The 17,120-nt window shown below is 46.8% G+C and overlaps 1 protein-coding gene across 5 annotated transcripts in view; it reads left to right on the forward strand.

The window, feature by feature from the left end:
• TBC1D14 (TBC1 domain family member 14) overlaps positions 1 to 17,120 on the forward strand; it is a 101,913-nt gene that overhangs the window by 61,665 nt on the left and 23,128 nt on the right. For 4 of the 5 annotated variants that reach the window (XM_059923644.1, XM_059923643.1, XM_059923645.1 and 1 more), the window contains 6 exons: positions 6,189 to 6,307; positions 7,861 to 7,943; positions 9,236 to 9,353; positions 11,475 to 11,581; positions 15,042 to 15,122; positions 16,208 to 16,302. In XM_059923644.1, the coding sequence (XP_059779627.1) occupies positions 6,189 to 6,307; positions 7,861 to 7,943; positions 9,236 to 9,353; positions 11,475 to 11,581; positions 15,042 to 15,122; positions 16,208 to 16,302 (603 nt within the window). Of the gene's footprint in view, positions 1 to 8; positions 120 to 6,188; positions 6,308 to 7,860; positions 7,944 to 9,235; positions 9,354 to 11,474; positions 11,582 to 15,041; positions 15,123 to 16,207; positions 16,303 to 17,120 lie in introns of those variants that run through there. The other variant, XM_059923646.1, reaches the window with a different exon arrangement.

Consider the following 17,120-nt stretch of genomic DNA (forward strand, 5'->3'; position numbering starts at 1 on the left):
CCGGCCGCCGGAGCCGCCGCCCGAGGTCCCGCCGCGGAGCCCCGGTTGCTCGCTCGTTCGCCCGCTCGCTCGGGCATGGAGCCGCCGGCCGCGCGCCTCTGAGCCCCGCGGCGTTCATGGTGAGTGGGGCCGGGGCCCCGCCCGCGCCCCTCCGGGGGTCTGTCCGCCCGTCACCGGCCGGAGGCCCCAGCGTGGGTGCGCCCGTGTGCATGTGTGTGTGTTACACGCATCTGTTCCAACGAGCTGAAGCTTGCATGTGGCCGCGGTGATGCGCTTTCCTCCCCCCTGCCATTCTTTGTCTGTGATTCCATGTAATTTCCTCACAGGGTTGAGTTTTAATGGGTACAGTGGGGGACTGTAAGAGAGCGAGCCAGCGCGTCCTAATTCTTACCACCCAGAGGGGGATCGCACCCTGTGTTCAGACTGAGGTCAGTCCAGGCCAGGCACCCCTCTTAGAGGCCTGAATGGCATTCATTGCCCGTGATCCTGGGGGCAAGAAGCCTTTGTACGGAGCTCAGGCTGTACCCCGTTTGCTCCGGGTCCGAGTAAGGTGGTCAGATCACAACAGTAACCAAGCTTGTTAAAACCCGCAGTTCAGTTTTAACACATTTCATTCACTAGTCCACAGATGAACTTCTGTGTTCTACATGTTTTGTAAGTAACATGACAATTAGAAAGGCCTTCTGAGTTGCTGTCCCAAATGCCAACATTTCTGGTAACCTAGAGGATGCTTTATGGGAAAAAGACTGTGGTAAGGAGATAAAAGAGTTGAAGTATGAGGAGCCCTTCAGAGGATTCCGGAGGGTCCTTCTTACTGTGAGGTCAGCCTCATTGGTCACCAAGACTGTCGTTTTGGGAGCCCCAGCATTTGTAAGACCTGTTCAGGCCACTCTTACCCACTAAAAATGGCAAAATAGAACAGATCTCGTCCCAGATTGTGAGACAACACCCGTCTCCCCCCAAAAGTTGCTTGTTATAAATGGCAGAGTCTGAAGCCAGCTGCAGTGTTCTGGGCTCTGTACTTTCACCTACTCTTCACCACAACATTATTAAGCACCGCTCTTGGCGGGAAATGTTGTGAAAAGTAATTTTGTAGCAAAATAATGACAGTAATACTCCCTGTCATTTTTGGGCACCTGCTATGGCCATGTGTCTTACGTTAATTCATTCTCATTTAATAGATGGGGAAGCAGGCTTGGAGGAGTGAAGGGACATGCCCAAGGTCACGCTGCTGGTGGTGATGATCTGGAGGTGATGGTTCAGACCCAGGCCTGCCGCCAGCTCCCAGTGCTTCCCCCGCAGGGTCCTCAGCCGGTGCCCTCATGGTTGCTGTGCTGTCTGTCCCTCGTGTTGGTTCGCGTCAGTCTGTTAATAGGTGCCACGTGGTGACCTGCTGTGCTTTATTCCAGACATACCTCTAAAACCCCCTGGTTATTTTAAAAGGCTAATCTTGATGCTGTAACCAGTTGAGTCCAAGGCTTAAGCACAGGTTTTAACTGAGGACCCTCTCTCCTTGTAGCTAACATAGATTTCCAGGAAGGCAGGGGGCTTCTGTTACCACATTTGGGCGTAATTGGCTGTCTTTTACAGCACTCTTCCAGTTCTGTGAGTAGCAGTGACACCCCTCTTGTCATCCTACCAGGAATACTTTGTTTTCACCGTTTGAGAATCTTGATCTTTTTCTCTTACACAAATGTCTGTCGAGGTAGACTTTTTTTTCTTTTCTTCTTCAACTGGCAGATTATACACTTTATTTAGGAGTCTAATGCCCTGTCCTTATCTTCAGCACTGTTCAGATCATGCACATGATGTAGACCTTGCCATTGGATGTATCTAATGGGCTCATCACACCTCACACTTTACTTTCTGGCTCTACACCCAGTCTAGCTCTTCCTTTCTCTCTCTCGCTTGGTCTCAGCTTGTCCCATCAGCTTTGGGTAGCTTGTTGTTGAGACCATGAAGTCTAGGACAGAACTCTGACTCGGCGTCATTCCCCACGTAAAGTGTTCGTGCTCACCCACAGAGAAGCCTGTTCGCCGTCATCTCCTGGCTGCTGCTTGTGCTGTCGGGACGCCCCTCCTTCACGGCTTCCAGCCCGGCTCTCCCCTGTCCTTTGTCCACTGAGATGGCACCCGTTATGAGCTGTTTTCTTTGATTCTCTCCAGCCATAGGTGTCCTGTCCTTGGGGCTCCCACATTTTTTATCGTCTGCTCTGGTTTCATAGCCTCTGCTGGCATCGTACTGCCCCTGCTAGAGTGAGCCCTTCAAGGTGGGGTCTGCAGGTCTCCTAAAGTGCCAGGCCCCATGCGGCCCCTTCACAAATGAGCTCCTGGCCCGTGTGTGGAGTTGAGGCTCTGCTCAGCTGCCCTGGCTTACTGCTTTTTTCCTGAACCTTTGCTGCATCATCAGACCACACCCCGCACTTAGCCCCCAGTTGGGTGCAGTAGGCTTTGTTTGCTGCTGTCTCTCTGGTGTCGGTCTTACCTTCCCAGCAGGACACAAGGCACACAACTCTGGGCGGGGACCGTGACCTCTTCTAAATTAGTGACTTGTAAACTTTTTATTCTGACACAACACCCCACCCCCATCCCCGGGTTAGAAAATTTAGGTTGAGACTCAGTTCTCTCATGAAGGCATAGCTATAAGTAGGTATAGAACTGAGACAAACTGTCCTTACTATGTGCACTCTGTATTTTTGTGTTGTTTGATTTAAAAAAATACTGTCGTGACCAGTTAAACTGATTTGCCATTAGAACTTTGCAGAACCCTGTTCTAAATTCCCTCTAGGGTTATGCAGGGTGTTGGAATCTGTAGCGGTTCCTTGAATGGATGGGTTATACTGATTAGCCTGCAGGACTTCTGATGAGCACAGCAGCGAATGGCATTGTTACTTGATTTAAACCAAGAGACTTCAACTTGATCCCATAAGGGCCCCAAGAGGAGAAGAAACTTTGGAACGATGAGTTGCACCGAGTCTGGGCCGACCCCACCATTTGCCTGGCACACGGAAAGGGCTCATACTTTATGGGCAGCCGTTGAATGTATGTCTCCTGATCTCATCATCACAGGAGTCTTCCCAGTTGCTACCGTTTTATAGTCGAGAGAGAAGCAAGATGATTCGCCCCAGATCAGAGCCAGGACTTAGAACTCAGTCTTTTCGCTTCCAAAGCCCCAGCTCTTGCCATATCACATGCTGACCTCAGCGTTGATAACTCAACAGCTGAAAGTTGTTTGTCCTGAGAATGAATCGTCCTCTTTCTCGTTCCTGAAGTTGGTTTGTCTGGCTTGGAAGATGAGCTTACTGTCGACCCCTCTAGGTAGCAGCGTGAGAACTACATTTGGAGTAGGATCTGTTCACAATTTCCAAAGCCATTCGTATTCTGAAATGCCATTTAGAATTTTGAAAAGGCTTTCCCTGGGATTTCAAGTATGGACAGGCCAGGCCTCCTTTTTTTTTAATCATGCAGGGCTCTATGGGACTAAAACATAAGTATTTGCCTTGCATCTGCACTTAATTCACTATTACAGGTTTGTGTCATAGTTGAAAGCTTTACTTAGACTGAATATAAATGATTAAACTGGATCATGCATTCTAGCGAGTGGCAGTCTGCGGTGAGCAGTGCGGGGGCAGAGCCGGGGTGCTTGGCTTCTGGTCCAGCTCCTCCAGCCCCAGCCCGGCCTCCACCTTATGGCAGCTCCTCTCTCGGGGTTGTGGGGAGCTGGTGTGAAGGGGAAGTTGAACCTATTCCGTGTGTGTAAAGCCCTTGGAAAGTGCTTGGCCCCTTGCGACTGTGCTGCTTGTTACCGTTTGTGATGGAGCCTCCGAGCTCTAACTGAAGAGACTGATTTTTTTAAGATCACAAGTCAAGGCATTTAATTAACTTTGCAACGCGTCTTCGTATCTGTGCTCTTTGCAGACTTTGCAGGGCTCCTTGATTGTTGTTTGGCCATAGAGCATTTTTTCTGCCTTATACAGTTTCAAGCCCGAGGAGAAAAAGGGACATGGCAGACAGCAGCCAGGGCCAGCCTTCATGGAGCACTTCCTCTGCACCGAGAGGCTTGTGCCGACTGCTTCACAAGCCTCTCCCCACTCCTTAGACAGCCCTCTCTGCTAGGTGCTGTTTCCCTTCTTGCAGATGTGGAAACGAGGTGCGGGGATTCTAAGCTTTGCCGGTGGTCGCAGCTGGTTCCTGGTGGATCTGAATTTGCTCCCAGGCCTGTCTGGCCCCAAAGACCACACTTAACTCGAGTAGGACCCGGCCTTTTCCCTCCAGAACTGCACTCCTGTTTGTTGAGTTTATCCACAGGAGAGGTTGGGCCTGCGCAGAGTGGCGGAGTAGGGAGTCCTGCAGGCCCAGCTCCTTGCTGGCTATGGACTTGGGGGCAAGTCACTTCACTCTGAACCTCAGTGGCCCTACCTGTAAAATGCGGTGACGCTCGCCATAGAGATCGTTATGGAGATAAAGTTAAACTATGTCTGTAAAAGCACACAAAGCAAGTGGAAGTGAGCATCCACATGCTGGGGCATCTGACTTCGGGGCTCAGCATCTTTGGCCTTGGCATATAGCTCACTAGACCAGCATCAGCAAATAAGTAGCACCTTACAGGGCGTTCGCTAACAATTCTTGTTAATATGCAGCGTGCCTCAGGATCTTTCTCAGCACACGACTTTTGGTAGATTTCCTATAAAATACAAGATTTTACATTGGGTGCTACATATGATACTCCTGATGACTGTTTAGTACCATGTTAAGTTGCAGCTGAGTGCTTGGCACGTGGAGGTGCTCAGATGTTTGAATGGATGAAAAAGTGAGCCCATTTTCTCAGCTTTGGGTGAGTGGAGGTCGTTTTAGATTTTAATGGAACCATTTTACACTAGGGTAAACGATGTTAAGACATCTAACCTTGTACATCCAGACGTACAGAAACTGCCCCACCCACCTGCTTCTTGGTACACACCCTTCTCATAGCCTGTGGGTTTTGAGGAAATAATTTTTTCTTTTAACTTTTTAGAAGCCTCTGTAGGCTTTTCTGGCTGAGAGAATAATTGCTTGCCAAGTAATTTTACCAGTAACACCCCACTTGACAACTAGTGTTAATAAAATTCATTTAGCAATTCATCACTTTCCACTCCTGATACTGCTTCTGTTGTATCTGGAGTGGTTATTTAAATCTTAGTTTAAACTACTCGGTTGTTTGTCCTGTCTTCCCAGTTAGGTTGCCTTCCCTTAAGGGAGGGTCCTGAGAGCCTTGTCTATAATAGGCAACAAGAAAATACTGTTTTTTTATTTTTGCAGAGGGCTAAGGGTACACATGCACAGGCGCGCATAACACACACACACAGTTTCAGAAACTGGGCTCTTGGGCACAAATCACTTGGCTCTCCTGAGCTCTGCTGGTTGGGTGTTTGGAATGTGGGTCACCAGGTGTGACTGAGGCTTTGTGGTTGCAGCTCATAGGACGAATTAGTGACCCGGAAGTGTGGAGGCCGCTCGTAGATTTCCAGGGCATGGCACAATTATTCGTGTAACAGCTTGCAGTGATGGCTTCACACAAAGATGTTAAAGAATTTCTTTTTTGACGTTCCTGCTTTAAGAAAATGAAACAGCTTTAATCATCTTTAAGCAAAAGATTTTTAATTTTTAAGCCCGTCGTCATTTCAGGAAAGGTTTGAAAGGCAAACAAAAATAGATAAAATGCGGTGGGGTAAAAGGAAATGCATTAGAAATTTAGGGTGGGAGTGGGAGATGAAGCCAGGGGTGGGGGTCAGATGAATGCTAGAATTGGCTATCACTCTGATTCTGAGCTTCCCTGTGGCCGCTGCAATAATCAGTTCAAATTTACGGTGTCCAGAAGACAGAATACACACCTCTTACCCAGAAAAAGCCTAGGAGACCCGAGTCGATGTTTGCGGGCCTTTAGAGGAGCAGCTGGGATGATGAGATCCTTAGTGACTTCCCTACCAGTATGGGAAGCCCACAGTCCCCATAAAGTGATGGCCTGAACTGCAGAGCTGAACCCCTTTCATTGGCAGTTTTTCCTTCTAAAGAGCAAGAAATATTTTCAGTGCCTCATCCTCAAAATCGACTTAAAGGACTTCATAACAAAACACCTTTCTTACTTTGAAAAGGGCTTCGTAATATCAGAATTGGCGGGGCCTGGAGTTATCCCTCGTTTCTTTGTCCTAGGAATATGAAGACAAGGCTGGACGACCTAGCAGGCCACCCTCTCCAAAGCAGAATGTGAGGAAGCATCTTGACTTTGAGCCTCTTTCCACCACCGCGCTCATCCTGGAAGACAGACCAGCGTGAGTCTGAAGAAGAGTCTGTGGAGAGTTTGTTTTCGGGGATAAGTACATTTGCTAGTCACCTTTTCATTAGAAAAGGGGAAGAAAAATTAGCACGTCACTTACTAAAAATGCGGGGCCCCTCTTTATACCCTCTACTAATGTGTATTCTATATGATAGCATGACTAATTTGGAAAACTTTCATTTAACATAGAAGTCTTGATCAGGATTTTCCATTCAGGTGATATTTTACTTTAATTTAGCATTTCCAAATGCTTAAATAGCTGTTATTAATTATAGACTGGCTTGTAATGGTAAGAAACACCAGGAAGTATACTCTAAAGTGGGTGTTTTGGAGGCACCCCGGTATTGTAGAACAATTCCTGGACTAGCCTGCTGGTTCTTTGGGATCTACAGAAAACAGGTTGGGTGATCCCAGCAAGTTCCCTTCCCTTCTGGGCCTCTGGTTTCCATCCATCTGATGAGGAGAGATGGGTTTTGATGACGGGCTTGTAGATCGTGTTTGGAGAACTTAGTAAGGGAAAGGGATTGCTCCATCGTACCAGGCCATAGCTTATCTCTATTTAAGCATCGAGTTTCCATAGAACACTGTATTTGAATAGAAAGATTCCACAGCTTTTAAAAAAAAGAGAGAGATTGTAAAACATTGGGCTAGAATCCCTAAGGTCCCTGTCAACCCTGACATTTAAAATTGATGAAGTCTGCAGAAGAAATGTGTCTTCTGATGTTAATTTTTGGTCCTTGGAAATTGTGGATGTGTGGGTAGATGGGGAGAGAAACCCTGAAATGGAGGATTCAAAAGGTAGGTAGAGATTATTGGTAAAAGCCGCCACACTGTGAGGATCAGTCCTTGTAATGCTGTCTAAAACATGAGCTGTGGGAAATCCTGCCCTGTTCTCCTGCAGCAAAAACACTGTGATGTGCACAGACAGCCAGACATTGCCGCCCTCCCAGTTTTCAGGGGCCAGCAAATTCACCACCACGTTTCTGAAAGAGAACATGCATTTTATTTTTTTAACCAGGATTCAAAGTTGTACACACGTTTAGTTGTTTAGAACTATTGTATGAATCTGTGTGTGTGTGTGTGTATAAATGAGATGAACCACATAGCTAGTATGAAACTTACACACTTAAAAAAACTGGCCAGGGAATATATTCATACACAGATGTATCAATAATATATGCCATTAGGGTACTCTCCTTCGAGGGTAACTGTTGACAATTATTGTATTCGTGCAACGTGGTCAAATCAAAGTTTCTTTGGAGACTGGGGTGAAAAAAAAACACCCAAAGATTAAGTGTTTATCTCTATTGGAGTTATGGTTAATTGCTATTTTCTTCTTTCTGCTAATCTTTAGACTTCAAGTTTTTAAAAATGAGCTTATTTTAATACTTCTGTAAAAAAATATTTTTAGTTTATGAAAGAGCTGTGTCTTTACCATCTAACAAATGTGGTTTTGGTCTTTGAGCTTTTCATTTTTTAGTAAATGATGCTTCAAGTTTCTCTTATTTAATATTTAAAATGGTGAAAAATCATTTATTTTCTATCAAGAAATCTCCCGGCAAAGCCAGCTGAAGAAGCTCAGAAACACAGGCAACAGTATGAAGAAATGGTGGTTCAGGCCAAAAAACGAGGTAATGGAATTCACATGTGTTTGGTTATGTAAGTCAGCACAAGATTTTGTGTCTTTATGGATATTTTCTCTTTACCTTTTGGAGCTGTAGAACCTGAACTTTGGTGAATGCTTTATTTAATATTTTGAGATTTATAATTTTTCATCGAAAATGTATGTTTCTACTAACTGCTTATTTCTGGTTACTTTATTCAAGATAATAACACTTTGAATTTACACAAGGAAAGAGACTGTGTAGGATAAAAGTACTAGGCTGGAGAAAGCTTTAGCCATTGATGCTGGGGAGGCAGATCTCTTTCTGTCCGTGGGCTCAGTTTTCCTTATTTACAAGAAGGTGTGATGGGATTCGATAAAGTGCCTTGTGACACCTAAAAACCCTCTGATTCTTAGATGTTTAAAAAGTATGTATAATAAAACGTGGTCTGTCTGTACAATGGAGTATTATTCAGCCTTAAAAAGGAATGAAATTCTGACACACACTTAACATGAAGCTTGAAGACATTATTCTAAGTGATATAAGCCAGACACAAAAGGACAAATGCTGTATTTTTCCACTTATATGAGGTATCTAGAATAGTCAGATTCATAGAGACAGAAAGTAGAATGGAGGTTGCCAGGGGCTGGGGAGCAGGGTGGGGGGGTGTGTGTCAGGGGGTGGGAAGTTAGTGTTTCGTGGGGAGAGAGTTCCAGTTTGGGAAGATGAAAAAGTTCTGGAGATGGATGGTGGTGATGGTTGCGTAACAATGTGAATATGCTTCATGCCACTGGGTGTACGCTTAAAATGGTAAATTTTATGTTTTGTGTATTTTACTACAAAAAATACAAAAAAAGTATATATAAATGAAAATGCATGGTATTTCTCAGAGTTGTTGTTATGCCGTAAGAGTTATTCTTAAGCTGTGAGAAGTGAAGTTGCAGGTTCCATTGGAAAGGGTGAGGGGAGCACAGAGAGGCTTCTGGTGTCTGTTCCTGTTCGGTCTTTTGACTGGGGCTGTAATTTCATGGGTTTGTCTATTTTGTGATAATTTCGTTAGGTTCTTATCTGTATACTTTTCTGTGTATGTGTTATACGGTATGTAACAAAAAAGCTTACTAAAAGATGGATAACGCCTAAGCTTTCTAAACTCCGTAAGGCGTGAAATGAGTCTTGGAAGGTCAGGTCTCAGTGCTCTATCTACTTCATTGCCCTCTTCCTGGTGTTTTTGCAGCCTGGCTCTTTGAGAAAAGTCACCTAGCTTGAAATCAGTGGATATCAGTTAATAGATGTTTCCTTCTTTTAACTGTGATTTCTAGAGCTGAAAGAAGCCCAGAGGAGGAAAAAGCAGCTGGAAGAAAGATGCAGATTAGAAGAAAGTATTGGAAATGCTGTCCTCACTTGGAATAATGAGATTTTGCCTAACTGGGAAACAATGTAAGCTCTCTAGACTTTACATTTCTTTGCAGAATTCATGGGAAGCAGCTGTATTAATTGTATATTAATTGTAGCTCCTCTCACAGCCCCTGATGTAATTATCTGATAAGTTTAAGTTGCACAGTCTCCTTCCCCTGCCTTGGTTCAGCCCTTGTCGTTTCTCACCTGGTACTGTGACAGCTCCCCTCCCACCCCTTCCAGTTGTCTTCTGTTCAGCAGCCAGAGGGATCTTCTAAGGCACGAATCTGTGTCACTTCCATACTTTACATGTCAGTAACTTCCTATGACTCTCAGTGTAAAATTGGAATTGCTCAGCTTAGCCGACAGGACCCTTCGTGGGACAGCACGTCCCTTTCCCTGTAGCCTCACCTTTCATCTCTCCTTTGCTTGGACAGTGCCCTTTCCTTAGGGAGCCTCAGGGCCTTTGCATGTTCCATTCCCTCTGCATCGAGTGCTCTTGCCCTATATCTCCTCATCCAGTTAACACTTTGTTCTTTAAAGCTCAGTCTTCCTTGAAGAAGCCTTTCCCGCCCTCGCCCTGGCTCCAGGTGCCTGCAGAGGACCCCGCTGGGTACACTGCATCTGTCTGCTCAAGTTTCTGTTGTCCTGTCTTGAGGAGGGGCGCTAGGTGTGCTTTGGTGACAGCCCCCAGTAGCTGGTATGCAGTAGAGTCCGGCACTGTTGTCTCCTTTGCGTCTGAGGGACAGCTGTGGGTCTTTCCTCCTGCGTGGTCAGAATGGTTAGGGGCCAGTGTCTGGACAGCAGTCCTGGAGCCACGCACAGAGGCTGGTGGCTCCTTTTGGGCCTCCCCCTATCAGCAGGAGCTGGGGGAGCTTGGACGCCAGTTTCCTTTTTTCTCTTCCAACCTGCACCGTGTGTCAGGTTGTTGGGGACTTGCTTCTGGCACTTACTTGGGTGTCACTCACTCCCACTATGGAGGTGGGGTCGGGGGGAGCGGAGATTGCCCTGTTGAGGCTCTGCACGGGGAACACAAGCTGTGCCCAGAGCCTGCTTTTCTGGGCAGTGTCTTTAATAGGCTGGACATGGTCAGGAAACACTTTTTCTCAAATGGGGCCCAGTAACAAGAGTTAAGGTCCTCAGAACCCTTGGACTGACTGACCCCCTGTGTGGCTGCAGAACCCTGGCCCAGCCTACATTGACTGACGCTTGATGTGGCCCGGACTCGTGCATTCGTACAGGAACTGCCACTTAATGACCACCAGCTGGGTGCCGGGCGCCCTTCTGATCTGTCCCACTTAATCCTCACAGCAGCCCTTTGGGGTCAGGGGGCAGGTTCCATCATCTCGGTTTAGGGAGAATGATACTGAGTGAGAGAGGAGAAGGAGTTTGCTCCGGGTTCCCCAGGTGAGGGTGTCATGGGGCTGCAGCCCTGGTTTCTGCAGCGTCAGCCCGTGCTCTCCCCTCGGTGCTGTGCCGAGGAGCACCATGTTGGGAGTCTTTGGCACCTTTATGTCTGTCCCAGTCTGTTAGCAGTGTGTGTTCACTGTGACCAGCAGACCTCAACGACTCTGCAGTTCCGAATGTTCTGAGTTAGCAGAGCCGTCCTGCCGTCGGAGTTGCCTTGCCTGAGCGCTTCTTCACCTGTGTGTGTGCAGCTGTGCAGAGGCTGGCGGCTGTGCTCTCGGGCTCCCTTCACGAGGCCCCCTGGGGTCTGCCCTCCATCGGCAGCTCTGCGGCAGTGCCTCCTGGCTCCCCACACCGTGCCCAGCCGCCTGCCGTTCCTGGAGCAGGCCAGGTTATTTCTTGTTGCTGTGCTTTCTGCTCAGAAAGTCCTTCCCACCGTTCCTCTGCTTCGACTGCGACTGGTCACTGAGAATTTGGCGCCAGAATAGCGCTCTGGGCTCCTCTGGTTTGTGGCGCCCATCTCTGCGTGTGTAGTGCCTGTGGCACACCTGGCACAGCAGTAGCCCAGTGGAAGGTAGTCGTCGACCTCCTGGTCTGTCTGTTTGGAACGGCGGACTGTAAGCTCCCTGAGGCCAGGGGCTGTGACATAACGACTGTGCCTCCCCCGCTTTTGTGGTTTGGGGTTAAGCACGTGGGCAGACAAATATTTCGTCCCTGAGAACAAACTCATAAACTCATGCTTCCGTTTTTGTCCAGGTGGTGCTCTAGAAAAGTTCGAGATTTATGGTGGCAGGGAATCCCTCCCAGTGTGAGAGGCAAAGTCTGGAGCTTAGCCATTGGCAACGAGTTAAACATCACCCACGGTGAGTGGCTTGCATGATCCTAGGCCTGGGGAACCCACCCCTGGGTCCTGTGGCTTCTCCTGTCCCATTTGCCCCGTTAGGAAGAAAGGCAGCCATCGCCACGCCGCTGTGTCCTCGGAGAGGCCAGGTGAGTGTGTCTTCCAGGAGCGGAGCCGGTGGGGAGCCGGGGCTCACTCCTGGGTGCTGCAGTTATCTGGTGTCAGTTCAGAGCAGACGCCGCCTTCTTCCTCATAGCTGTCATCTTCCCTGAGTACACGGGGGAGCACACTTGGGGCTCAAAGCTGTAGTGGGCTGAGCCATGTTCGGATCTCTTTCAGAGTCCTGCAGAAAGCGAGCCTTGATGGGGACGTGAAAGTGGAAGGGAGGGATGTTTCTTTCTGTGGAAGTGCTGTATCTGGGGTACTTTTGGTTTTATCTGACATTTTTTTTCCCCCAGGCATCTTATATGTCAGCACCTTAGAAGGGGACAGCATACTGTGCTAGGACTGGGTCCTTGAGGGTCTAGTAGCTTGAGTCCAGAGGGAGGTGAGCTCTGTACCCTCCTTTCTTAGGGCTGTTTGTCCCGCCACACGCACTCGTACAATTTGGGTGTGCTTCTCCTCCACCAGTGTGTTCACTGGTTCACGCCCCTCTCTGCCCAGAGCTCTGCAGGCTGTGACCCAGAGTGAAACCGACGCTAGGAGCTCATAGACTTACAATTAAGTGCTGAAGAAATGGTAATCCTTCCTTTTTCCCTTTTCCTCCCTGTCTGCAGTCTAAGCTGCTCAGGACAAGAACTCCTTCCTTGTCTTCTTTGTATTAGTGCCCAGCTGTGGAGTTGGTGGTGGCAGTTTTTACCCTGTTGAAGGCCCTTGAGTTTAAAATAGATTGATTTGTATCTTCTCTGTGTGGCTCGGGTTCGTGTCGTTACTGTAATTTTTATTTTGTCAGGTGTTGATCTCATCACGTGCGATGGTAGCCTTGGCCGGCACTGTGCTGCATCTTGAGTAATGACAGCTGGTTGGGTGAATGGTGACTGGTTTCCTTTCGTTGTGATCTCCTCAAAGTTCCGTTTTTTTGGCTAATCCATACCTGCCCAAAACTTAACATCTGTGCGTGAGAAGATGTATAGCATTTAACTTGTGGAAATGGTTTTTCAGCAGCTTCCCTGGAAGTAGATGTCTGGAGAAATGGATGACCATTTATCTCAGTCCCTGTTCTTGAAAATTTCTAAACTGTACCAACAGCTCTACACCAGTTGGATGTAATGCAGAGTACTCTGTGTGTGTGTCTTTAATTTTTGGTTCTCACTGTTGGCTGCACTGATTTTATTTAAATTAAAATCCTTCATAGACCATATCGTAGTGTATCAGGCTAAATGGCTAATTAATCAGTCACATGCCTTGAAAGTTTGTCTAAATTTTGATATTGGCTCGTTTTATTTAAATTGTGGCTTTCTTGTATAATTAGCTGCCTAACGTCAGTTGCCCACCTAGAATTGATGCTCAGGAAGCTGGGGCGTCACCTGTCATGCTTTCCTTTCTGTCACCCGAGCCCAGCACAGCTCTCTGTGCAATCACGACCTCAGGAAGTATTTGCTGAATGAATGAATGAGTGAATGAGTGCCACCTTCTTGGGTCCTTCTTAACCTCAGTTTTGCTGCATATTCAAGCCAGTGTGACAACACAGATGATCTTGAAGTCTGCTGTTGAGGCCTGGCATCGGATTAGGTTCTTTACTCACGTCTTAGTTAACATTGGCAGCGGTCTGAGGGGCAGGTATTGTTGACCTTATTTCCCTACTGAGAAAGTCAGCCACTGGCTGACTCTGAAGCCTGTGTTGCGATTTGGGAAGCCCCAGGGTTTTGCTCTTTCTGTGGCTGTGCAGTTGGAAACTCGCTGAAAGTCAACCTAGTCGTACTGTTAAACTTCACTCTTTGGGAAGTCAGCCTTGTACTTTGAAGCTTCGTCTGGAAAGAAGGTGTGTTCACTGTTCTAACTCCCTCTCCCCCCACAGACACACGCCAGTAAAACCGTGGGGGTGTTTTAAAAACTGACACTTTGACCCATTTTACCCTGAGGCTGCCAGCATCTGTGCTCTGTCAAGTACCTCATTTGGAAAGTTGTTCCCGGTGGTCAGGGGCCACACAGTTGTTTCCTCCACCTCCTGCCAAAATGAGCAAAGCGAAGCCCACCTCCTGGAAGCTGAGAGTGGGCAGAAGTTCCCCAGACCCTCTAGCCTGCAGCTCAGCACACCTCCAGATTTGTTCCATAAGCATTTGAGTTAAGATGCATGCAGTCCTTCCAGGGGATGATGTAGTATGAAGTTATATTTCATAATTGTACTGCCCTTGCAGACTAGTGTAGATTGTAAATCAGATCCTTCACAAGGTTAGAAGAAGGTCGTTAATCAAAATTTAGCTTGTTGAAACACAACAGTGTTACTAGAATTTGACTTGTATTTAAAAAAATAGCATATACTGTCCGGAAGGCAGATGTGCTCTTCTTTATTTTCCAGAAGTATTGATGGAAAAAATAAAGTGGTAGAAATTCTCTGGGTAGCTGCAATTAAAGTCTTAGTGATTGACTAGTGGTCGTTCGTGATCCAGGGCAACCGGTGGCTGGGAAGCATCGGAGCCGGAGGAGCGGGAAGCGCCCAGCCGGATGGGTGGGCCCGCAGAGGCCTGGGAGGCCTCTCTCTGTGGGTTCAGTCTTTCAGGAGGAGTGGGGCATGGCTATACCCCTGGAGGTCTGGGTATAAAAGTGAGATTTGTGAGCGTGAGTTATTTCACTACTGCCAAACTACCCAAAGAGAAGAAGTATTGAAAAAATAAGTTCTGAATATGGAGGAGATTTGGAAGCTGTCTTGTGAGAGACCTGTCTTGATAACATCTCTGCCACCAAGAATCCTTATCTTTTTGAAACTTCTGCCTGTGTTGCTTGCACCCCTATCCCGCTTTCGGGCAGCAAGTTCAGGAAGACTGGGCCAGGAGGTAGCGGTTCCATCTTGTCTTTATTTGAAATCAGATTTTCTGCTTGTTCTGGGTCTTCTGCTTTTTTCTTCCTTTCTTCATCAGTCAGAGATTCATTGATTATATTGATCTGTGTCAATCCCAGAGCTACTTGCTCTGGATACAGACATGAATGAGAGACCCTCATGGTCTTACCCCAAGGAGCTCACAGTCTAGTAGGCGATAGACCCACAAACACATCAAACCAATATAGCTTTATGGGTGGGTTGTGTAACAGAGTGAATACCAGGCATGGAGGCATTTTATGTATTTCTTTGTATATAGTGATGTCTGTAGACAATAGAGCAGAAGTACCTTCTGGCCAAGTTGGGGGGGATCGTTTTAGTAGCTGTAATAAGCCTGTGGTGTGTAGTTGAACTGTAAATATTTGAACGAGGCAGCAGTGTCTTCTCTGGTGTTTCTGAGGAGACACGTGTGCACGTGACACTTACCCAAAGGCTTTTCTTCCAGAGCTCTTTGACATCTGTCTTGCCCGAGCCAAGGAGCGGTGGCGGTGCTTTAGCACGGGAGGCTCTGAAGTGGAGAATGAAGGTATACATGGCGCTAACCCCGGTGGGCTCCTTTGGTCAGTTACGCGTATCATTATTTAGTACATAACAAGGAAGGTTTACTTAACTGAAGTAGTAGTGGTTGGTGCAAATTTATAAAAGCTTCATGGGAAAGGGGATTTTTTTTATTTTTATTTTTTGGCCACGCAGTGCAGCTTGCGGGATCTTAGTTCGCTGACCAGGGATTGAACCCTGGCCACAGCAGTGAAAGCGCGGAGTCCTAACCGCGGGACTGCCAGGGAATCCCCGAAAAGGGAGTTTTTAGAGCGAACAGGTTAAAGAAGAAAACTTTTATAAGAAAGATTATACGAGTTCCTTTGAGTTGTTAGTGCCCTAGCATGCTGGAGGGCTGGTCGTGACCAGTACCTTTTCCTTTATTCACTGCTCACGTGGTGTACAGTAGCCGGGCACCCAGGATTGCTTGAGTGTTGGTTTATAGAGGAGCATCAGAGCTACTTCCAAAGAGACAAGAACACTGCCTATTTCCTAGATTATGCTTTTAGAATTTTCTATGACACACGAGAATGGTTATGATTACTTCTGTTGGTTAAGTAGTATCTTTTTTGCTGCTCTTTTTTAATGTTGTCTATGTGGTATTGGAATTTAAAAAATATAAAGCAAGTTATTCATAATTATTTGTTAGAAATAGTACACATGAGTGTTATACTGCAGTAACTCACACATATTCTACGTTCATACCAGTGATGTTCTGGATTAAATAATGATTCTTTTGGTGTTTTCTGTGCCTGGAATTCATTTGTGTCTGTTCCCTGACTTGCCCTTACTTCCACTGACAATCGTTGATAAAAGGTAATTTCAAATTAGATTTTGATTTCAGACTCTAGAAGATGTCCGATGATGGGCTAACATTAGATGGTGCTCTGAGATTTTTACTCTTAAAGCAAGAAATCCTACAAACTGTTGATCCTGTTGGTTCAAGTTGTAATTAGGCCCATGTGCTTCTGAAGAACTTCCTTCCCTTGTTTCATTCTTGTAAAAGTTCTAAGCCTCACAGATATTCCACACGCTCACCTCTGAGAGGTGTGATGACTCTTGATCTTTTGACAGATGCTGGTTTTTCAGCAGCAGACAGAGAAGCCAGTCTGGAGCTTATTAAACTGGACATTTCCAGAACGTTCCCTAATCTCTGCATTTTCCAGCAAGTAGGTGGTGGCAGTGATTTGTTGCTCGAAGTATGTTTTGTCTAAAATTCACAGATGTCAAATTGCATGTATTTGTAATCAAGTGTGAAAAGTACTAGGGGTTTTTGTTGGGAGGGAGGGTCCTTTGTTAATACATTTAGACTTTTAAAAATAAGGGTAACTGATCCTTTCCAACAAATATTTAATATGACTTAGGAATACCCAGTCTGATTCTGTCATGCCCCTGTTTCTAGCATCATGCCTTGTACACACTAGGTAACCAGTAAAGGACAGTGGAATAAATTACCACAGATCAGTGAGCGACCACCTAGAGTGAGCCAGGAGATGTAGAGTTTAGACACAGTTGGGCTTTTCAAAAGTGTGGCGTGTCCCAGGTACTCTCCTGGTAGTGTATACGGCAGCCGGGAGAGGTCAGGGATGAGGCGTCGGGCATGCTGTCACTGAGGAAGTGGCTCTTGGGTTATGGTTGGACTAGGTTTGAATGACAGTCTGACCAGAGAATGGATGGGAAAGACATTCCGGGCAGAAGGAGGACCGGAATGGAAGCATCAAACGGCTTATGGTTCAGGGAATCCCCAGTTCCTTTTGGGAGAGGGAACCTCGCTAAAGGAATGAACAGAGAGGGTACAGCTCAATTCCGTGGACCCTACTTACTAACCGTTGGCTGCTCTATTTGAGGTAGGAACCAGCTGCAGGGCAGTCCCTGGTCTGGAGGAAAGAGAGTGTAAGGGCAGAGCTTTGAGACACACCTGGAGTGTAGCCAGGAAGGGCCGTCACAGAACTGGGACAGGACCTGAGAGGGTGCTTGCACCCTGTGG

This window comes from Balaenoptera ricei, chromosome 5, assembly GCF_028023285.1.
Source record: "Balaenoptera ricei isolate mBalRic1 chromosome 5, mBalRic1.hap2, whole genome shotgun sequence".
Lineage (NCBI taxonomy): Eukaryota > Metazoa > Chordata > Mammalia > Artiodactyla > Balaenopteridae > Balaenoptera > Balaenoptera ricei.